This window comes from Parambassis ranga, chromosome 2, assembly GCF_900634625.1.
Source record: "Parambassis ranga chromosome 2, fParRan2.1, whole genome shotgun sequence".
In the NCBI taxonomy this organism is placed as follows: domain Eukaryota; kingdom Metazoa; phylum Chordata; class Actinopteri; family Ambassidae; genus Parambassis; species Parambassis ranga.
Window position 1 is genome coordinate 41068492 of NC_041023.1, and position 25096 is coordinate 41093587.

A 25096-nucleotide genomic window follows, 5' to 3' on the forward strand; every position below is an offset into this window, starting at 1 on the left:
ACACTGGATCAGATGCATTATAAAGTTTTTCTGTAACTATCCTTTTCCTTATTTCTGATATTTTGTCTTTAGGAAGCTTCACTCTGTCCAACAGGATGCAGAGCTGACTCTACATTAATTAATTGTGTATTTTACTTACATCCAAAACTACACTGCTCAAAAAAGTCAAGGGAACACTTAAAGAACACAACGTTACTCCAAGTCAGTCACACTTGTGTGAAATCAGCCTGTCCAGTTAGGATCAACACTGATTGTGAATCAGTTTCAGCTGCTGTTGTGCAAATGGAACAGACAACAGGTGGAAATGAGAGGCAGTTATCAAGACAAGCCCTATAAAGGAGAGGTTCTGCAGGTGCTGACCACAGACCATTTCTCTGCTCGCATCCTTTCTGCCTGATGTTTGATCACTTTTGCATTTTGTCAGTGCTCTCACCCCTAGAGGTAGCATGAGGCGGTGTCTACAACCCACACAAGTTGCTCAGGTAGTGCAGCTCATCCAGGATGGCACATCAATGAGAGCTGTGACAAGAAGGTTTGCTGTGTCTGTCAGTACAGTGTCCAGAGCATGGAGGAGATACCAGGAGACAGGCCAGTACACCAGGAGACGTGGAGGGGGCAGTAGGAGGGCAACAACCCAGCAGCAGGACCGATACCTCCTTCTTTGTGCAAGGAGGAACAGGAGGAGCACTGCCAGAGCCCTGCAACATGACCTGCAGCAGGCCACTGATACGCATGTTTCTGCTCAGACTGTCAGAAACAGACTCCATGAGGGTGGTATGAGGGGCTGACGTCCACAAGTGGGGCTTGTGCTTACAGCCCAACACTGTGCAGGGCGATTGGCAGATTCACCAGTGGCGCCCTGTGCTCTTCAGATGAGAGCAGGTTCACACTGAGTACATGTGACAGACGTGACAGAGTCTGGAGACCCTGTGGAGAATGTTCTGCTGCCTGTAACATCCTCCAGCATGACCGGTTTGATGGTGGGTCAGTAATGGTGTGGGGAGGCATTTCTTTGGAGGCTGCACAGCCCTCCATGTGCTAGCCAGAGGTAACCTGACTGCCATTAGGTACCAGGATGAGATCCTCAGACCACTGTGAGACCATATGCTGGTGCAGTGGGCCCTGGGTTCTGATGATGACAATGCTAGGCCTCATGTGGCTGAAGTGTGTCAGCAGTTCCTGCACGATGAAGGCATTGATGCTATGGACTGGCCTGCCCGTTCCCCAGACCTGAATCCAATCCAGCACATCTGGGACATCATGTCTCACTCCATCCACCACAGACTGTCCAGGAGCTGACTGATGCTTTAATCCAGGTCTGGGACGAGATCCCTCAGGAGAACTTCAACCGCCTCATCAGGTGCATACCCAGGCGTTGTAGGGAGGTCATACAGGCACGTGGAGGCCACACACACTACTGAGCCTCATTCTGACTTGTCTTGAGGAACTTCCACTAAAGTTGGATCAGCCTGTAATGTGATTTTTCTTTTTTCTTTTTTATTGCTGATCTTTTGTCTTTAAGAAGATTCACTCTGTCCAACAGGATGCAGAGCTGACTCTACATCAATGAAATGTGTATTTTACTTACATCCAAATCTTCTGTTTTCTTTCTTCCTTTCCTTGTGGTGTTTTTTTTTAAACACCTAACTGTTGCACAACATGGCCACTAGAGACCGCAGCTTCCTATGCAACACAAAGAGTGAATGAAAGTGAAAGTAACTTGTTGAGACTGTTCCACTGTTTGGTGAATAGGGGAGAACCAGAAGTCATGTGTTTAAAAAACAACACATTTTTTAGACCACAGTAGTGTCCTCTTATCAAACCAGCTGTTTATTTGGTAACTCTGTGAGCTTTAGCAGTTATATTAGCATTAATTACTACAGGTGATATTTTTTACATTGCTGTCCTCATGATGACACCCCTGGAAATGGTTTGTTTGTACTGTTTGTACTGGCACTAAAATTTTGGCGTTCATTATCACTATGGCTGTGTGTGCTGTGCTGCAAGTCTCTTTTCTCTTAATGGGAATTTCCTCAGGTGAGTGTCTCTATTCATGCTGACTGTAACATGTTGATAGATTAATATAAGTGTGAAGCTGCAGATAATGCTGTTGTTGAGCAGCAGACACAGATCAGACTGTAAGTGTTGTTTCCCTCCCTGCAGGTCAGACCTCTGTGATACAGACAGAGCAGACTATGCTGGCAGCTTTAGGAGGAGAGGCTCATTTACAGTGTCGCCTCACACAGTCTAAGGTCGTCCATCACGTCACCTGGCAGAGGATCAGCCCCGAAGGAGAGGTGGATATGGCCTCCTATGATGAACACTTTGGTAAAGCTGTGAATAAAGAATTCACAGAGAGGGTGGAGTTCATAGAAGCTGCACTGCAGAGCTGCTCCATAGTTATCAGGGAGGTGATGGAGCAGGATGAAGGCTGCTATCACTGTTTGTTTAATTCACCTGAAGGCTCTTTCACTGGGAGAACATGTCTCCAGCTGTACGGTAAGACTTCAGTCTGAGGTGATGGTTGTTTGTGAGAGCAGCTTCCTCCTGATGTGTGTGTGTGTTCTCTCTCTGCAGAGCTGCATCCACCTGTTCTCCACGTCAGAGCATCAGACTCTACTGCAGAGTCAGCCGTGAGCTGTTCAGCCACAGGTCGACCTGCTCCCACTGTCACACTTACCGTCACTCAGCCAGACCTCCACCTGTCACCCTACAGCACCGTCAGTGTCAACAACACCAATGGCACGGTGGCCGTCACCACCACAGCTGTGCTGTCCGGTCTCCATAGAAACGGGGCACAGGTTGGATGTGCAGCTCGAGTGCTCTCTGCTCCTCAGATAGAGGTGTTGGAGAGCGTTCCTGAGGCGTCTGCTGGAGGTGAGCAACTCTTTCAAACACACATCACAGGATCAGTCTGTCAGGCTGATTGTTGGGTTTGTTTTTCAGGTTTGGATGGAGGATCTGAGGACAGAGGGCTGTCAGGTACTGAACAGCAGATAATGGCCTCATGTTGCTGCTATAAATGCTGCAAACAGGGCTACAGCAGAACAGTTCTTCTACAGACACTCTCAAATGATCACACACATTAATGACTGTTCACTGATCACAGCTGATGTGTGTATGACTTATTGTTTCTTGTTATCAAAGGCAGGATCAGGATGCTGAGCATCATTCCTCCTCTGTGTGTGATGGTGATCTGTGCTGTTCTTCTTGCTGCTCGTCTTATAAAGAAAGAAGAGAGCAGGTATCTACAACGTTCACACATTATCTGTGTAAAAACAGTCTTAGTGCTCCTCTAACTCATTCATTCTGTCACACAGGAACCTTCAGAGGTCTGAATCGATGACTGAAGTCAGTGAGGTGTAAGTCACTCTTTGTGTCATCCTTCTTGTCTCTCTGATGTATACATGTCCTCATTTCTGGATGATGTGTCTCCATTTTACTTAAAGGATTGAAGTACTTGCAGATACAGAGAACAATGAACTCAGAAAACGATCACCTCCAAAGAGTGAAAAACAGGAGAGCCCACAACCACCAAGTCATGTTTTAAAAAAACTGAATTTTGATGGTTGACAATTGACAGATGAGTGGAGACGAGCACAGACATTCATGGTTTTTGTTTGTTTTTCTGTTTGTTTGTTTTTTTTAACAAAGCAACAAGTTAAACTTAAAAACAATAATGGGAAATGTTGTTTTTTTTTAGTCTTTAAGCCAAATGCTTCTACGGACTTTGACCTCTGCGGGAATCATTTCAACGCTTAACTTGTAATTAGTGCAATAGTAAAGAATGGACAGTAACTTGTGGAAAATAAGCTTTGAGATTTAGGTAAGAGCTCCTAACTGTGTATAGAAGAGGATCACAGAATAATCCAGATGAGGAGAAGAGGCACTAATGACTTCAATAAGCCGATATGAAATGATTATATTTTCTTTCTCTTACTTCACCTTGCACACTTTTTGTTTGTCTTATACATTGTACTCAGAATAAGTGTTAATACCGTTAATGTATTTTGTTGTATTTATGCAGAATGGTCTTAAATCACGGCTAACACTGGATCAGATGCATTATAAAGTTTTTCTGTAACTATCCTTTTCCTTATTGCTGATATTTTGTCTTTAGGAAGCTTCACTCTGTCCAACAGGATGCAGAGCTGACTCTACATTAATTAATTGTGTATTTTACTTACATCCAAAACTACACTGCTCAAAAAAATCAAGGGAACACTTAAAGAACACAACGTTACTCCAAGTCAGTCACACTTGTGTGAAATCAGCCTGTCCAGTTAGGACCAACACTGATTGTGAATCAGTTTCAGCTGCTGTTGTGCAAATGGAACAGACAACAGGTGGAAATGAGGCAGTTATCAAGACAAGCCCTATAAAGGAGAGGTTCTGCAGGTGCTGACCACAGACCATTTCTCTGCTCGCATCCGTTCTGCCTCATGTTTGATCACTTTTGAATTTTGTCAGTGCTCTCACCCCTAGAGGTAGCATGAGGCGGTGTCTACAACCCACACAAGCTGCTCAGGTAGTGCAGCTCATCCAGGATGGCACATCAATGAGAGCTGTGGAGAGAAGGTTTGCTGTGTCTGTCAGCACAGTGTCCAGAACATGGAGGAGATACCAGGAGACAGGCCAGTACACCAGGAGACGTGGAGGGGGCCGTAGGAGGGCAACAACCCAGCAGCAGGACCGATACCTCCTTCTTTGTGCAAGGAGGAACAGGAGGAGCACTGCCAGAGCCCTGCAACATGACCTGCAGCAGTCCACTGATATGCATGTTTCTGCTCAGACTGTCAGAAACAGACTCCATGACGGTGGTATGACGGGCTGACGTCCACAAGTGGGGCTTGTGCTTACAGCCCAGCACTGTGCAGGGCGATTGGCAGATTCACCTGTGGCGCCCTGTGCTCTTCAGATGAGAGCAGGTTCACACTGAGCACATGTGACAGACGTGACGGAGTCTGGAGACCCTGTGGAGAACATTCTGCTGCCTGTAACATCCTCCAGCATGACCGGTTTGATGGTGGGTCAGTAATGGTGTGGGGAGGCATTTCTTTGGAGGCCGCACAGCCCTCCATGTGCTAGCCAGAGGTACCCTGACTGCCATTAGGTACCAGGATGAGATCCTCAGACCCACTGTGAGACCATATGCTGGTGCAGTGGGCCCTGGGTTCTGATGATGACAATGCTAGGCCTCATGTGGCTGAAGTGTGTCAGCAGTTCCTGCATGATGAAGGCATTGATGCTATGGACTGGCCTGCCCGTTCCCCAGACCTGGATCCAATCCAGCACATCTGGGACATCATGTCTCGTTCCATCCACCACAGACTGTCCAGGAGCTGACTGATGCTTTAATCCAGGTCTGGGACGAGATCCCTCAGGAGAACTTCAACCGCCTCATCAGGAACATGCCCAGGCGTTGTAGGGAGGTCATACAGGCACGTGGAGGCCACACACACTACTGAGCCTGATTCTGACTTGTCTTGAGGAACTTCCACTAAAGTTGGATCAGCCTGTAATGTGATTTTTCTTTTTTCTCTTTTATTGCTGATATTTTGTCTTTAAGAAGCTTCACTCTGTCCAACAGGATGCAGAGCTGACTCTACATCAATGAAATGTGTATTTTACTTACATCCAAATCTTCTTTTTTCTTTCTTCCTTTTCTTGTGGTGTTTTTTTTTAAACACCTAACTGTTGCACAACATGGCCACTAGAGACCGCAGCTTCCTATGCAACACAAAGAGTGAATGAAAGTGAAAGTAACTTGTTGAGACTGTTCCACTGTTTGGTGAATAGGGGAGAACCAGAAGTCATGTGTTTAAAAACAACACATTTTTTAGACCACAGTAGTGTCCTCTTATCAAACCAGCTTTTTATTTGGTAACTCTGTGAGCTTTAGCAGTTATATTAGCATTAATTACTACAGGTGATATTTTTTTACATTGCTGTCCTCATGATGACACCCCTGGAAATGGTTTGTTTGTACTGGCAGTTAACTTTTGGCGGTCATTATGACTATGGCTGTGTGTGCTTTACTGCATGTCTCTGTTCTCTTGATGGGAATTTCATCAGGTGAGTGTCTCTATTCATGCTGACTGTAACATGTTGATAGTGTGAAGCTGCAGATAATGCTGTTGTTGAGCAGCAGACACAGATCAGACTGTAAGTGTTGTTTCCCTCCCTGCAGGTCAGACCTCTGTGATACAGACAGAGCAGACTATGCTGGCAGCTTTTGGAGGAGAGGCTCATTTACAGTGTCGCCTCACACAGTCTAAGGTCGTCCATCATGTCACCTGGCAGAGGATCGGCCCCAAAGGAGAGGTGGATATGGCCTCCTATGATGAACACTTTGGTAAAGCTGTGAATAAAGAATTCAGAGAGAGGGTGGAGTTCATAGAAGCTGCACTGCAGAGCTGCTCCATAGTTATCAGGGAGGTGATGGAGCAGGATGAAGGCTGCTATCACTGTTTGTTTAATTCACCTGAAGGCTCTTTCACTGGGAGAACATGTCTCCAGCTGTACGGTAAGACTTCAGTCTGAGGTGATGGTTGTTTGTGAGAGCAGCTTCCTCCTGATGTGTGTGTGTGTTCTCTCTCTGCAGAGCTGCATCCACCTGTTCTCCACGTCAGAGCATCAGACTCTACTGCAGAGTCAGCCGTGAGCTGTTCAGCCACAGGTCGACCTGCTCCCACTGTCACACTGACCGTCACTCAGCCAGACCTCCACCTGTCACACTACAACACCGGCAGTGTCAACAACACCAACGGCACGGTGACCGTCACCACCACAGCTGTGCTGTCAGGTCTCCATAGAAATGGGGCACAGGTTGGATGTGCAGCTCGAGTGCTCTCTGCTCCTCAGATAGAGGTGTTGGAGAGCGTTCCTGAGGCGTCTGCTGGAGGTGAGCAACTCTTTCAAACACACATCACAGGATCAGTCTGTCAGGCTGATTGTTGGGTTTGTTTTTCAGGTTTGGATGAAGGATCTGAGGACAGAGGGCTGTCAGGTACTGAACAGCAGATAATGGCCTCATGTTGCTGCTATAAATGCTGCAAACAGGGCTACAGCAGAACAGTTCTTCTACAGACACTCTCAAATGATCACACACATTAATGACTGTTCACTGATCACAGCTGATGTGTGTATGACTTATTGTTTCTTGTTATCGAAGGCTGGATCACTGTGCTGATCATCATTTTGATTGTGGCGGTGATCTGTGCTGTTCTTTATGCAGCTGCTGCTGCTGCTGCTGCAGCTACTCGTCTTATAAAGAAATATAGGAGCAGGTATCTACAACGTTCACACATTATCTGTGTAAAAACTGTCTTAGTGCTCCTCTAACTCATTCATTCTGTCACACAGGAACCTTCAGAGGTCTGAATCGATGACTGAAGTCAGTGAGATGTAAGTCACTCTTTGTGTCATCCTTCTTGTCTCTCTGATGTATACAGGTCCTCATTTCTGTATGATGTGTCTCTATGTTACTTAAAGGATTGAAGTACTTGCAGATACAGAGAACAATGAAGTCAGAAACCGAACACCTGCCATACAGAGGAAAGAACAGAAGAGCCCAGGACCATCAAGCCATGTTGTAAAAAAACTGAATTTTGATGGCTGACATTTGACAAATGAGTGGAGACTAGCACAGACATTCATGGTTTTTGTTTGTTTTTTTACCAAGCGACAAGTTAAACTTAGAAAAATAATGGGAAATGGTTTGTTTTGTTTAGTCGGATCTCTTTGTCTTTGAGCCAAATGTTTCTACGGACTTTGACCTCTGCGGGAATGTAAATGTGTCATTTCAACACTTACACTTAACTAATTAGTGCAATAGCAAAGAATGGACAGTAACTTGTGGAAAATAAGCTTTGAGATTTAGGTAAGAGCTCCTACTGTGTATAGAAGAGGATCACAGAATAATCCAGATGAGGAGAAGAGACACTAATGACTTCAATAAGCCAATATGAAATGATTATATTTTCTTTCTCTTACCTCACCTTGCACACTTTTTGTTTGTCTTATACATTTTATTTCAGATTGTACTCAGAATAAGTGTTAATACTGTTAATGTATTTTGTTGTATTTATGCAGAATGGTCTTAAATCACGGCTAACACTGGATCAGATGCACTGTAAAGTTTTTCTGTAACTATCCTTTTCCTTATTGCTGATATTTTGTCTTTAGGAAGCTTCACTCTGTCCAACAGGATGCAGAGCTGACTCTACATTAATTCATTGTGTATTTTACTTACATCTATTTGATCTTTTTCCACGTGTTTCCCTTTGACCTCAGATCTTTATAAACATTTATATTTTTAATCTGTAAATAAAAATGATTAAGTTAAGCACTTTTTAGTTCTGCATGTTGCTCTTGCACACACATTTTGCAGGCTTAACAAATCACAGGCAGCAGTTTCGCTCATTGACCGCACGGAGGCGCTGTTTCTCCAGAGTCCACGCTGTTTGCACAGCGTCTGAAAGGGGGGCAGCGGGAACTCGACGCAGCTCTGTCGCAGTTGAAAGCATGAACCTCAGACTGTGCTGTTGCATTTTTCCTTCACCTGGAGCTCAGGGAGCGTCTCATATCCTGACAGGCGGCTTCAAACATCTGTCAGCGGGTAAGTTCACAGGCTTTTATTCTGAAAAATCACAGTTTTAGCGAGTGTTCCTGAAACAGTACAAGGCTAAAAAATGTAATATTAATTTGTTTGACTATTTCTATAGAGCTGATGGAGTTTCAGTATTTTTTTCGTTTGTAAGGATTTTATTTTGTAATAAACTTTTCAAAATAAGAGTTTAGCTGTGTGAAAAAAGTTTTATACACCTCCTGTTTAAAATGTGTGAAAGAAATCTCATTTAAAATCTGTCCCCTGGTGCTGAACCAGCTGTGGGTGCACTGTTCACTGCACATCTGGCTGTATTTTTCAGGGTGGCAGTCTGGTTTCATTCACTGTGTGGGACAAAATAAATGGCTCTTTTATTGGCTCCACAATCTGCTGGGGTTTCACATTAAAAGCCTATTGATTGATTGATTTGGTCATTACAGCCAGACATCAGTGGAATGTTTTAGTTTTTTGTGAAAAGTGATTTATCTGTTGCCCAACAGGAGCGGGCTGCATGTTTGAAGCCAGATGTCTGGCACTGTAAAGAGCAAATAATGCCCATAAAGCTCTGAGGTCTGGACCTGGTGTGTGTTGTGGTTTCTCTGTTTTCCCTCACGGTGAAGCCTGATTCCTGCTTCTTCCACACCTTCTTCCTCACCTTACTGACTCACTTCTGCTGTATTTTCTTTAAGGGAGGTGTGTTTAAATTCTGTCTAGACACAGGCAGCTCTGATGGATAATTAAGGGCTTACTGGTCCGCATGCTGAGGATTAACATACCTTCATTAGACCCCAGGTTATGCTACATATTGCCATGGCAACCATTTCTAAGACAATGCTGTCACTGCCCATGTCATCCTCTGGCTTCTTGTTCCTCATTACAGCGGCCAGTAAAATGCAGCACCAGCTGTGCTGACCAGCAGCCACCACAACAAGTCAGAACACTGGACGGCTGGCGGCGGATCTCTGACTGTTTGCAGCTGCAGCCTGGATGTGATGGAGCTGTCGGTGGTGCTCCCCCTGTGCCTGCTCCTCTGGATGGCACGGAAGTTAGAAGGTGAGTGCAGAACGTTTATCCGACAGCTGTTGTTTGACCCTGTTGAGTCACTAACTTGTCTCGCATCAGGTCAGGTCGTAGCGCCAGCCAGCCTCGTCGCAGAAGCCGGTCGCCCTCTGCTATTGGGCTGCAACATCACCACGGCAACAGGCGACAACGTGCGGCAGATACGCTGGCTCAACCAGCACGCCAAGGTCCTCCTGGCATATGAGCCAAGCGTGCCGGTCCGCATCAGCCACCAAGAGCCTAATGTGGAGCTCACCACCTCCCACAATGACGCCAGCTACATCACCATCAGGAGGGTGCGGCCTGATGATGGAGGCTGCTACCGCTGCATCTTTGACGTGTTTCCTAAGGGGCCCCAGGAGGCGTCCACCTGTGTGAGCATTACTGGTGAGCGCTTAGTGTTAAAAAATGTCCTACAGTGCAGCTTCTCTTCCTTTTGTGTTTATTTATAAAAGTCACATAGCATTTGTGCTGTGTGTGCCTTGAAACAGGAAGTAGTAGGAAAAGCTCAGAACTCCCACATCAGCAGGATGGAAAGCCCACCCACCCTCTCAGCCAGCCGCACTGCTTCCTGTTCCATCACACAAACATTATTATTACTCCCAGACTCCTGCCTTATAACCTCAACGGGCACACACACACACACACACACCAGCCCTGGAAAGTCTTCATAGCTCACTTTGACCCCTTTGTTCCAGGTAAAGTCCACCTAGAGGGCAACAGGACGGCTGTTAGCGGGAAGCCAGTCACACTCTCCTGCTGGTACAGCCTCCCAGAGAGGGTACGCCAGGTGCTGTGGAGGAAGACAGCCGAGCAGGGTGACACCACCACCGTGGCCTACTACACCAAACACAGCACACACCACAGCACAGAGGAGCAGTTCAAGGACCGGGTCAGCCTGAGCCACACCTTGGGAGACACCCAGCTGAGCATCCGGTCGGTGCGGACGGAGGACGAGGCCTGCTACACTTGCGAGTTCCACACATTCCCGGACGGTAGCAGGAGCGCCACCGCCTGCCTCTCTGTGTACGGTGAGAGTTTCCAAATGATCCTGCAGGAAATGTGTGTGTGTGTGTGCATGACTCAGGAAAGGGAAGTGCAGTGTGTAAATAAACCACAGGCAGGCCTGAGGTGAGAGGAGTGGGTCATTAAACTACTGTTCTGACCTGCTTGACCCCGGCCTCTGTGTCCACTCCACAGCCACAGTGGGAGTGTAAGGTTCCAGGAGTGTGTGGCTGCCTGTGTGTGTGTGTTTCTGTGCGTGTGTTTGGGATGATAATGAGGAGAAAGGGGTGATTAATTTGGGATGAAGCCCAGAGGATGAGTGCTCCACTGTTTCCCCTAGACACAAAGCCTCAGTATGTGTGTGAGTGTGTGTGTGTCCTTTCTGCTCAGCCGAACAGGCTTTGCTTTTGTCCCAACTGATGGAACCAAAGATCCAGACAAACACAGCCAGTAAAAGCTGCTCAGCCTCTGCTGTCTGTCTAGCTTTTGTTTCCAGGATGGCTTGTGTCATCCAAGGAAAAAGACTGACAGCTTCAATCTGTCCATCACCACAGATAAATAACCCACTCTTTCTCCTCCTAGTTCTACCCAAACCGGAGGTGACATACGTGACCTCATCCTCAGGAATCACAGAGGCCAACTGCACCGCCCAGTCCAGACCTGCGGTGGACATCATGTGGAACGTCGGCGGCGACAACCGCACGCTGGGGCCGCCTGTGTCGTCGACATATGATCAGGGCGATGGCACCACGGTGGTGACGAGCACACTATACTTCCAGTCGGGGTTGCTCACTGACGTGAGCATCAAGTGCATCGTACACCACCAGGGTTTGGAGAAACCCATGACGCTGTCTCTTAACACCAACAGTGAGGAGATCCACATTTCTTGTGATCATCATGGCTGCTGTGATAAACATCAGATATGCATACGTTGGGTTTTTGTGTGTTCCTCTGCAGTGGCTCCAGCCATGGTCATCCTCCTGTCGGTGTGCGGCGTGGCCGCCGTCCTGCTGCTGTGTCTGTGTGTGTGTCTCTGCAAGTGCTTCATCTGCACTGACGGTGAGCAGCACTGAGACTTTAAGCAGCATTTCTTCATTGTCAGTGTTTATTTTGTGGTTTCTGTGCTGGCCAAGTTTGGAGTGCTTCTTGTCACTGCGATGATGAAGTGTTCACATTTCAGAAAACATCCTGTGCCTTTATGAGCCCCTGATACAACAAGCTGTGTGGAGGTGTCAGGGTGGATGCTGTTATCAGCACTCTCCTGTCGCCTGTTAACACCTTTCCTCCTCTGTGAAAAGTGTGTGTCGGTGTAATGTGGCGTGTGGACTGCTGCCCATTTCTTCCCTTATCATCATAAATGTTCTGGGGACAGGAATGAATGTAGGAATAACAGGAGCCAGCTCTCATGCTGGCCAAACAAGTCGTAAAGCGAGGTCACAGCTTTGGCAGCTTAGCTTTAAGATAAATCAGTGTTTTGTGTGTGTGGTGGAGTGTAAAAATAGATTAGAAAGGACTCCTCTCTTTTCTTGAAAGTTTCCAACCGTGCAGATCATGAGCAGAATAACAAGTAGCCATGCTGATTGTCTCAAGCTTGAAGAAATGGGCCCCTCTTTCTCTGTGTAATGCCTTAGACTGAGCAGTAAGACAGGGGCCTGGCTGAGGGAAGTTGAAAGCCTGCCCAGTTGATAACAAGGTCCCCTCTCTCACACACACACACAGTGTATTTTCCAGTCTGTACTCGGCTGGGATGTGCCAGGAACACAGGCGTTTACTGTGACGAGATTCAGATGGAAGTGTGGCCTCTGTCCTTCATGTTTCCTCAGTGTTTACTACTTGAAGCAGTCTGAAAGTAAAACTCTGACGGGGTTGTGATGTCTGCGGCTGAAGTCAAACCACCAGCCTGCCACAAGCAGGCCTTTGTGGTACCTTCTGATTTAGTGGGTGTAATTGGAGGGAAGGAGGGCCCTGGCCTTGAGGTTCTTCCAGGAAAAATGTCTATTTGGGGCTCCATGATTTTTTTTTTTTTGGCATGGCCTGGTAGAGTGAAGGGTGCTGACCAAGGATTTGTTCATGAAAGCAAGGGCCACCAACCTATCTGCACAGGAAGTCAGGGATGGGCACCACACCCTACCCCTGACAGGAATCCTTAGAGATTAGAGCCTGGAAACAGCCACACAGTGACACCTGCTGGTCAGAAAAATGTGTAGCGATGTGTGCCCAGAGTGGTGAATAATTGGACCTCATACTCATAAAATTCTTAGGAAATGGGTGTCACAGCTAGAGAGAAATATATTGTCTGAGTAATGAAAAATGAAATGTTGTGTAATGTTTCTGCCTCTCTCTCTCTCTCTGTCTGTCTGTTTCTGACCTAGACTGATGAGTCGTCGCTTTGATGAAGGTCCAGCAGAGCTCTGAGCCTGACCTAGCTGCTCAGCACCGTGCACTCCAGCTCAGGAAAGGGAACAGAGCATAGCCAAATCTGCTCCCACGAAGTGGGGAGACACCGCTAGTGCATACTCAGTAACTAAAACCACGTTATTTAATGCTAGATAGTACACTTACTGTAGAGGAAAGCGGGGGTTTGAAGCTGCATCGTGGATGTAAACTGCTCCAACTTTAGCATAAAGTTTCGTCATCTGATTGAGTACATGTTGGAGCCTTTAAATGTGGCTGAAAACACAGAGCAGTGGCCTGATTGCTGTGGGACACCAACATGGCCGCCAAAAGGCTGTTGCGTCACCTGCAAGCCCTCTATTTGTGGCTGTCAAATAGAAAGGTTGGAGTTACAGGAAAAGGAGCTTCAGTCTGCTGTGTGTGAGTCAGTCTGAAGGGAAGCAATGAAAGAGTTGTTATTTAAAGCTGCTGAGGAGACGGGTGCTCGACCTGTGACCTTCACATGCTCGGTGGTTAACAGCGCCTCAATGGTTCCTGTCACACAGACAGAAGGCGTCTGTGTCTCTTTCTGTGTTTACAGTATTATGACTGACAGCTGAAGACATTAATATTGACCTATGTGAGCTGTGGACAGTATATAATAGCTCATTGTAGTGGAAAATAGCATCTAATTTCACAATAAGGCCAGTTATTTGTATATATGAAGATTTAAATATGAATAATTTGAAGTAGAAACTAACCTTCTGTTTTTTTATGTGTAAAGCTGATAAACAGTTTCCTGTACTGGTGCTGCTGATGTTAAGTCAGGACCGGGTTAAGAAAATAAAAGCTTGTGTCGTTTCATTGCGTATTATTATGCATTCTTTTGACATTGTTGAGTGATGATGATTGTGGGTGGCTGCACCCAAAAGACTTTACACAATAGGAGACTCATTTCCTCCACAACCCACTGCAGTGACTCTACTATTTGCAATGGCCTGTGACGACCATTGAAAATATTCTAAGCTTCTATTTGGATCCTCAATTGTTGTTTCAGGTGAGTCAAGTTTCAAAATAAGATACAAGTAAAACAGTATTTAAACCCTCCTCCAATTTGACCTACCCTTCTTAAGTAAAATACTCCTTTAAAATCCACCTGATTCATGTGCTGTTATTAATCACTTTACAATAATATTTATGCAGTTACAGAAAGGTGAACCGTTGAATCTGATAGGACCGTGTTTTCCTTTCCACACTCCTCACAAAGACAGGAAAGGGTGAGTACTTCTTCTGTTACTTAAGGGCTCTTAATTTGACATAATAAAGGCCTTATCAGGACCAAACTGTCCGGGGGACTTCACAATAATACAATCAGTTGCTTTTAAGTGCAGAATAATAAGTGTTTGCCACTAGATGGCGACCTTACTTAACTTCCTCCTAGGTGGGACTTCTTTATTTAAGTCTCAGTGTGTGATTTTTTTTCCTATCTTGGCTCATATACATTTGCATTACACGTGCATCTGTAAGCTCAAAGTGTCTTTAGCTGCGTATATAGTGGGGTGGTTGGTGAGCAGTTGCAGGGTGGGATGTGAAATCGGGTTTTAACACTTTCAAAACCTCAGAGGTAGAACATCCCACAGGCCACGCTGCTTCGTGTTTCACGTTGCCCCGTGCTGCTCAGGCCCCAGCCACAAGTGCTTCCATGGCAACCACACCTGATGCTTCTTAATGATAATCTTATCACCGTGGTTAGAGCCACAAAGTCACAATTTCACATCTTTGGTTCACAATCTGAACCAAAGATGTGACCTTTAATTGTTAATGATTGTGAAAAAAAAAATCAAATATTTCCTTTCGAGTCAAGTGACAGACTTGAGTCAGGTTCTTCTTTTTGCATCAGGTTTCAGTTTTAGCTGAAAGGTGTCACTTCCTGGATTAAAGGTGAGACAGATGCGACACACTTCATCACCTGACTTAAAGTGAGCCAAACCGAGACTTAAAAGAACACACACATTACAATAATATATCTTTAGTGTAAAATCTGTGCTGCAGTGTGATGATGCACGGAGGTGTGTGTTTGTGGTCCCCTGTTGTTTTTATAAGCTAAGGTGATGTGTGTGGTTTTAATTCTGCTTCCTGTTCTTTAGCAGACAAACAGACTGTAGGCACCATAGAGTGAGTGTAAACAGACACTTTTAATTTTAAAAGTGGAATCATCACCGGATGTAGACAGGAAACAAAACTGCTTAACTGCCACACACACACACACACACACAGTAATTTGAATATTATGACAGCGGTTTCTCACCTAACCAATTTCACCTCTGTGTCATTACAGTTTGATTTACAGGAATTCCAAAGCACGAACGACGAAAACACATTTTCTACAGATCGTTTTCATAGATGGTGACGTCTTGTTGGGAGCAGGATGACTGGCGGTTTGCTGTGGTCCTGGTTTTCCCTGCACAATGCACATTATTAAACCTCATTACAGCTGAATATTCTGATTTTGAATGTAAAAATGCAACAAAATAATCAACTTACCTTTGCATTTTGGCTTTGAAGTGACACAAATGATTATCACTATCATACCAAAAATAAAGATGAGGGTCCTAACAAGACCAAACACAAATGAGTGGGAAGAATCCAGAGCCACAGGGCCCTCTGTGAGGAAACAAAAGCATGTTTAAGTACGATGCTTATAAAATGTAAATGTAGCAATGATACATGTTCTTACCTGTGTCTGTATAGTTCAATGAATCCTGATCAGAATCAGAACCATCTGAAAACACATTAAGGTTGTTTATTTGTCCCAGAACTGCTCAAATTTAAAAAAATAGTCGAAAGGGTCACTCACCAAGTGCATCGTTCTCTAATGTGTGGCTGGGCACACCACCTGTGACACAGTACAGTTGTATCAAACACACATAGTTAGTCTCAAATTACATATATATATATATATATATATATATATATATATATATATATATATATATATATATATATATATATATATTTATATACATACATACATATGAAAGTCACACTCACCATACACAGAGATGTTGATGTAATGACTCACATCCCCATCACTTTCACACTGATACACACCCGAGTCCCTTTTATGAATGTTTTGGAAGGTCAAATAGGAAACCCCTTCAAAGTCTTTTAACATTTTCCACTCAGTTTTAATGTCACTGCTCATATTCACAGGGACAAGTTTTTTATTAAGTTTAATCCAGGTGACTGCTGGAGGTGAACTGTTGCAGAAAGCAATTGTGCAGTTGATTCTTAGTTCTTGTCCAACAGACGCCTCGTAAACAGTGTTACGGCGTACTTTCATTTGAAGGAAACACTCCTCACCTGCAGAACACAGACACAGACGGTGAATTAGATCACAGAGAAGATTTGCAGGGTTTTCATGCTGCAGCTGTGTCCGCCAAATGGAAAATTCAGGTCAGCAAGTCATCTGTGGTATCTTTGTGGTTTAAAAGTATGATGTGTTCTTTGCGATAAACATTTTTCACATTAGAAGGTTTAATGAAAAATGAAGGCATTTTTTCCCCTTTATATTTAAATTTGTACTCTGTCTCCAATATATAGCATCAAAAGTGTTTCACCTTTATTTTCTCTCCCTCTTCAGCTTTTCAAAATAATCTTCATGAGCTATATTTACTAAATCCTGTTGAGATATGAATCAGTAACTTACTGTCAGCATCCAGAGTGAGGACGAGCAGAGACACGGTCAGCACATGCAGCAACGCCCGGCAGTCATTCATTTTGGGCGCTTGAGGAACTCTGCAAAGGTGTAAGCTCACAAACCTACTTCCTGTTTTTTTATCACAGTGGTCTTACCACCCAAAAAGTACATTAAACACACACACACACTTCTTCCGCCTTCATAGATCTGATGCTGAATTTTGCAGTACAAATAAACAGTGATCGAATCTTTAAACTGAATCACATAGTTTAATTTGATTGCACTAATTGATTGATATTACATTCACAAATATTCAATAATCATATCTTAATCACACAGGAAATTAGTCAAAAACATGACAGTACCACTGTCATCAGGTGTGATTTTTTTTAAAGAGCGAATTCAAGTCATGGATGGATGTGCAACAGCACAACGTCTCAGTATTATGCCACAAAACAAAGAATCTGTGAAAATACATTCTCAGCTGCATCTTGCAGGATATTATTGCAATTTTACATCACAAAATACAGTGAAAATACCTTATTCATCACAAAGGGGGTCCTGTTTTTGCCTCCCTGTATATGACTTCAGAGTTTGGTGAATGGCTTTTTGTTGTATCTCCCCATAGACGCCATTTATTCAAGTTTGGAGGGGTGGATGTGGACAGATGGGAGCGAGGAGGTCAAAGATCAAGGTGCAACAAAATACTGTATGTGTAGCCTCAGAGGGGAGTTGTTGCTATGGTAACAAGGATAATAGCAGAGAAGCTGTGTCCCCTTTAGCTCCTCTGCCTCTCTCAGTGCTCCACTAGTGTGATGTATTCCTGCAGGTTTTGTGTCTTCATGCTACACGGATGGCTGCGTACTCCGAGTTCTCCTCCACCACTATCCGAGGCTGCGCTGCAGGCCTCAGCTGATAATTCAGAGCGGCATACACAATGGAGCTGCCATCCTCCTCCGCTGTAGTCCTCTGTCTCCCTCTGTCCTCCTCCTCTGCCTGTCTTACACTGTGCTCTCTGCCTCTTGATAGTCTCGCCTCTTCCGGCTGCCTCACCGGTGTCTGTCTCTGGAAGGATCTCCGACATGGAGGTACAGAGGGGCTTCCTCTCGGGGAGGTGTGCAGGGATGGATGCTCCACCATGGGGATGGATATATACTGCAATAATGCAAAGAGAGCGTTTAGATTTGAAAAAAAAAAGAGGGTTTGAGTTCAAAATGTCCTGTAGTTTTACCTGATTTTCAGTTCCTGCTTCTTTGTTGGATTTCCCTGAAAGACAGTGTGATTCATGAAGTGCATTGTGGGCTAATTATTCTGCACTAACACTGTGGAAAATAAAACTCACCTTTACACCCTCGCAATGAAACAACAGATATAATGATCACTATGATAACGGATGAGATGATCCCTGCAGCAGAGTACACATACATCAAGAAGTTTTCTGGTCCCTCATCACTGGGTGAGCTGGAGTTTGCTACAGAAGAGAAATTAGACTCAAAATGACTCAAAGGAACGTGCAGCAGGGCCATTATATGCTCTATTTTGTTCTTACTTGTGACATTCTTCTTCTCTAATGTACCATTGAGCACCCCATCTATAAAAAATATGCAGAGCTACTGTGTGAATTATGCTGTAAAACAGACATGAATATTATTTTAAAATGTGGAAACAGTAAATTATGGGGGAAAGTCACACTCACCATACACAGAGATGTTGATGTAATGACTCACATCCCCATCACTTTCACACTGATACACACCCGAGTTCCTTTTATGAATATTTTGGAAGGTCAAATAGGAAACCCCTTCAAAGTCTTTTAACATTTTCCACTCAGTTTTAATGTCACTGCTCATATTCACAGGGACATTTTTTTTATTAAGTTTAATCCAGGTGACTGCTGGAGGTGAACTGTTGCAGAAAGCAACTGTGCAGTTGATTCTTAGTTCTTGTCCAACAGATGCCTCGTAAACAGTGTTGCGACGTACTTTAATTTGAAGGAAACACTCCTCACCTGCAGAAGAGAAATGAGAATAAACACATATAAAAACAGGTGTATGTGATGCACACCTGACTACAGGAAGTGAAAAGTGACATTTCGTGATGTGTGGAAATAGCAGGTGAAGGAACTGAGAGTTACATGTCTCAATGTCTCGTTTTACCTATTCTATGCTATTCTACAAACCAGGATACATGTATACTTATGACTCACTAGCAGAATATGTGTGTAATCACTAAAAGTACCTTTCTAATTTGAGCAAATACAAAAACTGGGCACATTAATCATACTAATGAGTGGGATTTTGTTTTTACTGTAAGTTCCCACACATGCAAAATGAACCTCCCCTGTAGTGGAAGAAGTTACCAAGTGTCATCTGAACAGACACTTATTGTTTAATTTACATATTTTTGTAAAGGTTGCAGCAGAAACATAGTTTAATAATTTAATAAATGAAAGCCAGCTTCAAACACACTTCATGACCTTTACGGGAATCAGGCCTGTACCGCTTCATTCTCATGTCACACTGCGTATACTGACAAGCACAAACATCAACTTACTGTCAGCGTTTGAGGTGAAGAGCAGCACTGCCAGGATGGACAGCACGATCCAGCAGTGATTGAACCCCATCAGGAAAGAAGGAGCACCTCCAGCCATCTTCCAGTCCCAAGTGAGAAAGGTTCCTCAAAGCATGTCATAATTTGGTAAAACAAAATACAGAAATGAGGAGATCAGAGCAGCTTAACAACATGCTGCTTCCTCTTTCTAGTCTCTGCTCACTCCCTTCACACATCTGCTTCTTTCCCCTTGACAGCAGGGGCGGTGAAGGTGACTGTAAGTCGGTGGGTGGTCTTGCTTCTGCAATTTGGGGGGTTCCCGCATGACTGTAATGTGATAAAGCTACAGCAGAGCCCTCTGTTCTCTCAGAACTATTACAATCTCCCTCTCTCACATGCTTTTCTTTTGGCTTCCAAGTCTTGTTTCGATGTATGCACCTTGACACCTTCGTTAACACTTGTGTGGTTTGAAGCTGACTTCCTCCCTCCTCTCCCTTCCTTTTATCTTCACTGTCTGTGTCTCTTGCAAACTTATGCGGCCCTGTGCAAAGCTCTGTGGTTTCAGAGGAGGATGTACAATGAGGTGGAGAATAGATGGGGCATGCTGCGGGCTGTAGTGCCCAGTCTGCTTAAATGTCCCTGTGCGGTTGTTATCTGGTAACATCAGCTGCTTGTGGGCTATTACCCGTCTGTGAGTCAGCCTCATATGTGGTGTAAATGAGTCCTCAACAGACAAAAATAAATGTTATGATGATACAACTGAGATGAAAGCATAAATATTAGTTATAATTAATCAAATGTAGTCTTATGGAAAGTTTTTACATGCAAACTATGTTAAAATATTAATATGCAGTATAATAAAAAATATCCTATATAATTTAAGCTTTAGATTTTTTTTTATCAATTTTACATTGTATTTGATTCAACAAAAAATATATATATATAAATAGAACTTTGTTACTAATCACCGCATTGATGGTCTTATTTTTGTTTTCTTTCGTTATACTGCCATCTTGAGGTGTTATGGCGAACTGAGTTTGTACCTACTGCGCAGCCGCCTTTCCGTTACGTAGTGACGTACATGATTACATTTCCGACGAGCCGAAAATGGCGGAGTATTTGGCATCCATTTTCGGTACAGAGAAAGACAAGTAAGTTTAATTTATTTGTTACAACAAATGTCGCGACGGGGATGAGCTTCAAGCAGCCTATGTTGCTGCTGCTTGTTTTTATCACCAGCGGGGCTTGGCTGTAGCTGCAGCTTTGCTGAACGAATCAGTCAAGCTTACATTAGCAAGGCAAGCTAGCGGGCAGCTAACACTATGAATGAAACTAACGAAAGAAACAGCTGCTGACCTGTAGCTGTTGTTTGCTATCAGCGTGTGTCGAAATATTTTGTTTAACGTGTGTAACAGTACTCCGGTGTGTACGTTAGCGCGAGTAGCAACAAACAAGATAACATGTATCCTGGACAGTCAGTGGGCTTGCTAGCAGGGCAGCATTTTAGCTTAGGTTCAATGTTTTGTTCCGTTTCGCCTGCGTGCAGCAGAAGACACTGCACACTCTATGGCTAGTAAACAAAAGTCGTATAGTTCTTGCACTATTGTGACAATGCGTTGTCCTTATAACTGTTGTATTAGCGTTGATTCAAAACACTACATATACAAGGCTAAGCTAGGCTATGTAATCATCAGTTAACTCATTTGAATAGTTAAATATTGACGTGTGACCCGTAAAATAACAGTTGAAACAGAAAAAAGTGACACATGTAAGTACATGTAATCACGTTGTTATTCCTCTTCCAGGGTCAATTGCTCCTTCTATTTTAAAATTGGAGCATGCAGACATGGAGACCGCTGCTCAAGATTGCACAACAAACCAACCTTCAGCCAGGTGAGTATTCCGGCAAATACTTTCTCTCATAGTACAACGAGCTGATCACAGCAGTTGCACATAACTCAAAAGTTTCCGTCTGACTGATCGATTCTCTGTGCCCTCTGCAGACCATCCTGATTCAGAACATCTACCGCAACCCCCAGAACAGCGCACAGACGGCAGATGCTTCTCGCTGTAAGTTCAACATTATTCAGCAACCTCCCATTGTGTTTCCCACAATCAGTGCTTAGGCATCTGTGGGTTATTTAAAGGACAGTGTTTTGTTGGTCATATTTTGTACATTTGACCCCTCTGGAATTTTATTTAATGTTTCATGCACCACAGTTACTGGTCAGTTAAGGATCATTCACTCATGATTCAGCGTTCAGCATCTGATGGTGTTAAAGCATACATACGTCAATGAGGAGTTTGCAATAATCCTATCCTCCAATAAATGACACTTTTTTTTGCTGAGATTTGCTTTTCGTCACACAATCAGCTAGAACTCCACAATAGAGAAATATCTAATCACATTTTTCCTCCCCAGCTTTTGTGTTGAGTTGGATTTATATCACAGAAGCTTACGTTTTGTATTTCAGACCATTTTCCTCTTGAACATTTACCTTCATAACCTTCAAAACTCTGCCCAGTCTGCTGATGGTTTACACTGTAAGTTCTCCCTTCATCCGCAGGACCTTCCAGCACTGACTGCACTTAATTTATGATAGCACACCTCCCCACATAAAACTGGTTAAGTGTAGGAACATGTCCTCTAGACACGCCTAACGCAGCACATCATTTCCTGGACTTAGGAGAAAATGGCCTCATGCTGTTTTGCATGTTTTTCCTGGCCTGAACCAAACTTCCTGAGTCAATGTCATGCAGTTACGTGCAAAGATTTTGTTTCACATTTTGCAAACCTGATACACTTTAAAGCTATAATTATCCAAGCCCTTTACATTTAACACTACTCAAATGATTCATTGAAACAGGCTTCTATGGTCCCCCAATGAGGTTGAGGATTTTTTAATGACTGATTTAGTTGTGTAGAACTGTACAGTATATGCTGCCGTGCTGCCTCTTCTGTACACACATAAGCAAATGTAATGTCAAAGGAAAGCAGGACACCCTTGAGAAAAAAAGAGTGTAACTGTAATTTTAAGTTGTTGTGTTTTTGCAGTTAGATTTCTTTGTTACACATCCCATTCTGCCACCATTGTCTGTCTGTGCAGCTTTCCCTTAACTTATCCCTTTGTTGGCATTTCATAGGTGCTGTTAGCGATGTGGAAATGCAGGAGCATTATGACGAGTTCTTTGAGGTCAGTGACCTTCAGTAATGCTTTTCTTTGTTTTCACTTACTGCACGCTGTGACGCCATGGCTGTGTTATCTGTTATCGTCCTGGTTTACTGATGTGGGAATCATTTACACAATTTTATTAAATACATTTGAGTTAAAAAGAATCTAATTTTTAGTTCTATATGTGTTTTGTGCAGGATTAAAACTACTCTAGATAATAACACTTACAGATGAGATTTATGTGCTTACAGATTTTAAAATAAAGTTTATGTTTTTCCTCTGACACAGGAGGTGTTTACAGAGATGGAGGAGAAGTACGGAGAAGTGGAGGAGATGAACGTGTGTGATAACTTAGGTGACCACCTTGTCGGCAACGTCTATGTTAAGGTTAGTTATTGATCTCAGTGTATTTACAAGCAAATGATGGGGAACAGTCATGATTATGGTCTAAAAACTGTCTGTTGTTTGCAGTTCCGTCGTGAAGAGGATGCAGAAAAAGCGGTTATGGACCTGAACAATCGTTGGTTCAACGGCCAACCAATCCATGCAGAGCTCTCCCCTGTTACAGACTTTAGGGAAGCCTGCTGCCGCCAATATGAAATGGGGTGAGTGTCACAAAATGTCCGGCGATTCAGCGTGAACGTTTTTTTTTGTTTTTTTTGTATGTGGAAGGGTGCATGTTCAGAAAAATATGTGGAAAAGCAATGGTATGTGAAGTTGGCAGCAAGATGAGGGTGGGTGAGAAGAATGTCTCCCCTGCACAAAGCTTCACTGTTCACACTGTAGCTGCATTACCAGCAGCAGGTCAGAGGGGTAAAGTAGTGTGAGGGTGCAGCGCTCAAGGGGCTTCAAACAGCTCCATGTCTGTCAAAGTCAGCTGACATGATAAGGACACAGAGCATGGGGGATCTGTACATATTGTGCACAGTGGGACAAACATAGTGACTCATTTGCGCCTAACAGGCAATGCAAGGCTGAGAATTTGTACCAGCTGCACAGGCACAGTCTGCATTATTACTTTTTCCTCTAAAAACACAGATAAACTTTATCCTCACACCTGATGCTCACCTCTATGAGTCCCTCAGTCATTTGGGGTTGTTTGCTCTGCCAGTGATAGGACGACCTCACTGTGGGGGGAGATAAAGATTAGGTGTTCTGCTTGGTGGGTTGGCATGTGAACCTAAGAGCCAACTTTTCCTCATGACCCTTCATGTTTCATTTTCCTACAGTGAGTGCACTCGGGGTGGTTTCTGCAACTTCATGCATCTGAAACCTATTTCACGGGAACTCAGGAGGGAGCTGTACGGACGCCGCAGGAAAAGGTTCGGAAATCATTCAAGTGGAAGAAATTCAATTTAGATTCACTTTATTTATTTGTAAAGTCACCTCTTCTGCTTTCCCACCAGGCACCGCTCCCGCTCGCGCTCCCGGGAACGACGATCCCGCTCCAGGGACCGTCGGCGGGACCGTGAAAGACGGAGGTCGAGGGACAGAGAGCGCTCGGGAAGATTCTAAAGGAAACCAAGACCTGACCCTACCATTTCCCTCCCTCATAACCCCAGCAGTGATCGATAAAGTTTTTTGGTGAATTATTGGAAGTGTTTTTTTTCTTTTATTCACTTTTTTTTAAAAAACAAAAAGAGCTTGTGTCGCTTTCTCAATAAAACAGATTTGTAACTCTGCACTGGCACCGCCTGTTTTTGTGACACCGTGTTATTTTGTATATAGAAATAATTAAAGGGGGCAGGATATGTGGAGAGGTTACCCAGGCAGCAGGAATACTTATTGTTTCCTATGAGTAAATGATGCAATTTTAACTGAAACTCAGTGGCACACTGGGGTTCTAAATTCTTGGTAACTGTCCTCTTGAGGATCTGACAAAGCAGCATGACTTCTGATTGTGGAAATTCTGCTTTCACACAAACAAGTACAAATGTATTTTATAGCATGTGTTACTTTACATTATTTTAACTATAATTTGGGAAATTATTGTTGGGATCAATATTCCCCTGATTTGTTAAGTATAGAAATAATATATAGTTATATTTTGAAGTATCTCTGTATGAGACGATACATAAATTGGGTCATTTTAGATCAGAATTCACAAAATATTGGAAATACTTGAAGATGAGCACCATACATGGCGGCCATTAAGATAAACAAGTTTAATAGCCTTTGAAGAGCTGAACAGAATGATGTTTGAACGGTGTCTGTAGCTGAAGGCATGTGGAACTATTTACATGTCAAAGTTGAAGGTGGTTTGGAAGCCTGCTCCATAGACTCCCATGTTAAAAATGACGCAAAAATTGCTTAATATTTGAAAAATTATAATTTTTTTGAAAAAAGTGTATGCTGAAGATACGCTGCGCCAAAAAAACGTACGAAAGAATTAAGAAAGAAGAGAAGAACAAGAGTTTGATTGTTGCCTAGCATCAATTAAACTTTGATCAAACTAATGGATGTAAACATTAGTAAGTTATTAATATTTCAGGCCTTCGTGTGAATGTCTCACATGTGTACCAGCCTGGTGCTGCGTGTTGGGTCAATAAAAGGTAAACAGTTGGCGCGGATAACTTCAACTCAGCGTTTTCCTCCTGAACCTTATCGAGAAATCTGCGCTTTGATTGG

At 43.8% G+C, this 25096-nt stretch overlaps 6 protein-coding genes across 9 annotated transcripts; 4 read left to right on the forward strand and 2 right to left on the reverse strand.

The window, feature by feature from the left end:
- Positions 1-1994: 1994 nt before the first annotated feature.
- On the forward strand, positions 1995-4195 carry LOC114432354 (OX-2 membrane glycoprotein-like). The gene is made up of 7 exons (XM_028400341.1): positions 1995-2037; positions 2164-2499; positions 2578-2877; positions 2947-2982; positions 3148-3244; positions 3321-3362; positions 3450-4195. Exons 1-7 carry the CDS (start codon positions 2022-2024, stop codon positions 3571-3573), a joined length of 951 nt encoding a protein of 316 aa, XP_028256142.1. The 5' UTR covers positions 1995-2021; the 3' UTR covers positions 3574-4195.
- A 1817-nt stretch (positions 4196-6012) lies between these two features.
- On the forward strand, positions 6013-8204 carry LOC114432345 (OX-2 membrane glycoprotein-like). Of its 2 annotated transcripts, XM_028400308.1 has the most exons (7): positions 6013-6075; positions 6191-6526; positions 6605-6904; positions 6974-7009; positions 7175-7289; positions 7366-7407; positions 7495-8204. In XM_028400308.1, the coding sequence occupies exons 1-7, from the start codon at positions 6015-6017 to the stop codon at positions 7619-7621; spliced, it is 1017 nt and encodes a 338-aa protein (XP_028256109.1). In that variant the 5' UTR covers positions 6013-6014; the 3' UTR covers positions 7622-8204. The 2 variants fall into 2 exon arrangements, with proteins under 2 accessions (XP_028256109.1, XP_028256108.1); XM_028400307.1 differs by having other exon boundaries at positions 6605-7009.
- Positions 8205-8513: 309 nt separating this feature from the next.
- Positions 8514-13909, forward strand: LOC114432343 (OX-2 membrane glycoprotein-like). 2 transcript variants are annotated; one of them, XM_028400299.1, is made up of 8 exons: positions 8528-8620; positions 9298-9400; positions 9489-9661; positions 9731-10054; positions 10366-10698; positions 11255-11539; positions 11630-11731; positions 13045-13909. In XM_028400299.1, exons 3-8 carry the CDS (start codon positions 9601-9603, stop codon positions 13047-13049), a joined length of 1110 nt encoding a protein of 369 aa, XP_028256100.1. In that variant the 5' UTR covers positions 8528-8620; positions 9298-9400; positions 9489-9600; the 3' UTR covers positions 13050-13909. The 2 variants fall into 2 exon arrangements, with proteins under 2 accessions (XP_028256099.1, XP_028256100.1); XM_028400298.1 differs by lacking the exon at positions 9298-9400 and having other exon boundaries at positions 8514-8620.
- Positions 13910-15221: 1312 nt separating this feature from the next.
- On the reverse strand, positions 15222-16862 carry LOC114432375 (uncharacterized). The gene is made up of 6 exons (XM_028400368.1): positions 16755-16862; positions 16097-16408; positions 15903-15941; positions 15783-15827; positions 15590-15709; positions 15222-15506 (listed from the first exon to the last, which is right to left on the reverse strand). The coding sequence occupies exons 1-6, from the start codon at positions 16822-16824 to the stop codon at positions 15430-15432; spliced, it is 663 nt and encodes a 220-aa protein (XP_028256169.1). The 5' UTR covers positions 16825-16862; the 3' UTR covers positions 15222-15429.
- Positions 16863-17146: 284 nt separating this feature from the next.
- On the reverse strand, positions 17147-19723 carry LOC114432356 (B- and T-lymphocyte attenuator-like). The gene is made up of 6 exons (XM_028400344.1): positions 19299-19723; positions 18442-18753; positions 18295-18336; positions 18088-18216; positions 17977-18011; positions 17147-17900 (listed from the first exon to the last, which is right to left on the reverse strand). The coding sequence occupies exons 1-6, from the start codon at positions 19393-19395 to the stop codon at positions 17586-17588; spliced, it is 930 nt and encodes a 309-aa protein (XP_028256145.1). The 5' UTR covers positions 19396-19723; the 3' UTR covers positions 17147-17585.
- Positions 19724-20370: 647 nt separating this feature from the next.
- LOC114432373 (splicing factor U2AF 35 kDa subunit) lies at positions 20371-24155 on the forward strand. 2 transcript variants are annotated; one of them, XM_028400364.1, is made up of 8 exons: positions 20371-20446; positions 21101-21188; positions 21299-21365; positions 22440-22489; positions 22757-22855; positions 22940-23073; positions 23698-23790; positions 23875-24155. In XM_028400364.1, the coding sequence occupies exons 1-8, from the start codon at positions 20403-20405 to the stop codon at positions 23981-23983; spliced, it is 684 nt and encodes a 227-aa protein (XP_028256165.1). In that variant the 5' UTR covers positions 20371-20402; the 3' UTR covers positions 23984-24155. The 2 variants fall into 2 exon arrangements, with proteins under 2 accessions (XP_028256165.1, XP_028256166.1); XM_028400365.1 differs by lacking the exon at positions 20371-20446 and adding an exon at positions 21770-21839.
- Positions 24156-25096: the final 941 nt, after the last annotated feature.

Coding starts and splice junctions, on each gene's coding strand:
- LOC114432345 (XM_028400307.1), top strand. CDS start 6,015: ATGACTATGGCTGTGTGTGCTTTACTGCATGTCTCTGTTCTCTTGATG. Junction 6,076..6,190: donor CTTGATGGGAATTTCATCAG/GTGAGTGTCTCT, acceptor CCCTCCCTGCAG/GTCAGACCTCTGTGATACAG. Junction 7,010..7,174: donor TGAGGACAGAGGGCTGTCAG/GTACTGAACAGC, acceptor TTGTTATCGAAG/GCTGGATCACTGTGCTGATC.
- LOC114432354 (XM_028400341.1), top strand. Junction 2,500..2,577: donor AACATGTCTCCAGCTGTACG/GTAAGACTTCAG, acceptor CTCTCTCTGCAG/AGCTGCATCCACCTGTTCTC. Junction 3,245..3,320: donor ATAAAGAAAGAAGAGAGCAG/GTATCTACAACG, acceptor TCTGTCACACAG/GAACCTTCAGAGGTCTGAAT.
- LOC114432356 (XM_028400344.1), bottom strand. CDS start 19,395: ATGGCTGGAGGTGCTCCTTCTTTCCTGATGGGGTTCAATCACTGCTGG. Junction 18,754..19,298: donor CTTCACCTCAAACGCTGACA/GTAAGTTGATGT, acceptor TCTCTTCTGCAG/GTGAGGAGTGTTTCCTTCAA. Junction 17,901..17,976: donor AAGCAGGAACTGAAAATCAG/GTAAAACTACAG, acceptor GCATTATTGCAG/TATATATCCATCCCCATGGT.
- LOC114432373 (XM_028400364.1), top strand. CDS start 20,403: ATGGCGGAGTATTTGGCATCCATTTTCGGTACAGAGAAAGACAA. Junction 21,189..21,298: donor ACAAACCAACCTTCAGCCAG/GTGAGTATTCCG, acceptor TGCCCTCTGCAG/ACCATCCTGATTCAGAACAT. Junction 22,490..22,756: donor ATTATGACGAGTTCTTTGAG/GTCAGTGACCTT, acceptor CCTCTGACACAG/GAGGTGTTTACAGAGATGGA.
- LOC114432343 (XM_028400298.1), top strand. CDS start 9,601: ATGGAGCTGTCGGTGGTGCTCCCCCTGTGCCTGCTCCTCTGGATGGCA. Junction 10,055..10,365: donor CACCTGTGTGAGCATTACTG/GTGAGCGCTTAG, acceptor CCTTTGTTCCAG/GTAAAGTCCACCTAGAGGGC. Junction 10,699..11,254: donor CGCCTGCCTCTCTGTGTACG/GTGAGAGTTTCC, acceptor TTCTCCTCCTAG/TTCTACCCAAACCGGAGGTG.
- LOC114432375 (XM_028400368.1), bottom strand. CDS start 16,824: ATGAATGACTGCCGGGCGTTGCTGCATGTGCTGACCGTGTCTCTGCTC. Junction 16,409..16,754: donor CCTCACTCTGGATGCTGACA/GTAAGTTACTGA, acceptor TGTGTTCTGCAG/GTGAGGAGTGTTTCCTTCAA. Junction 15,828..15,902: donor ATTAGAGAACGATGCACTTG/GTGAGTGACCCT, acceptor ATGTGTTTTCAG/ATGGTTCTGATTCTGATCAG.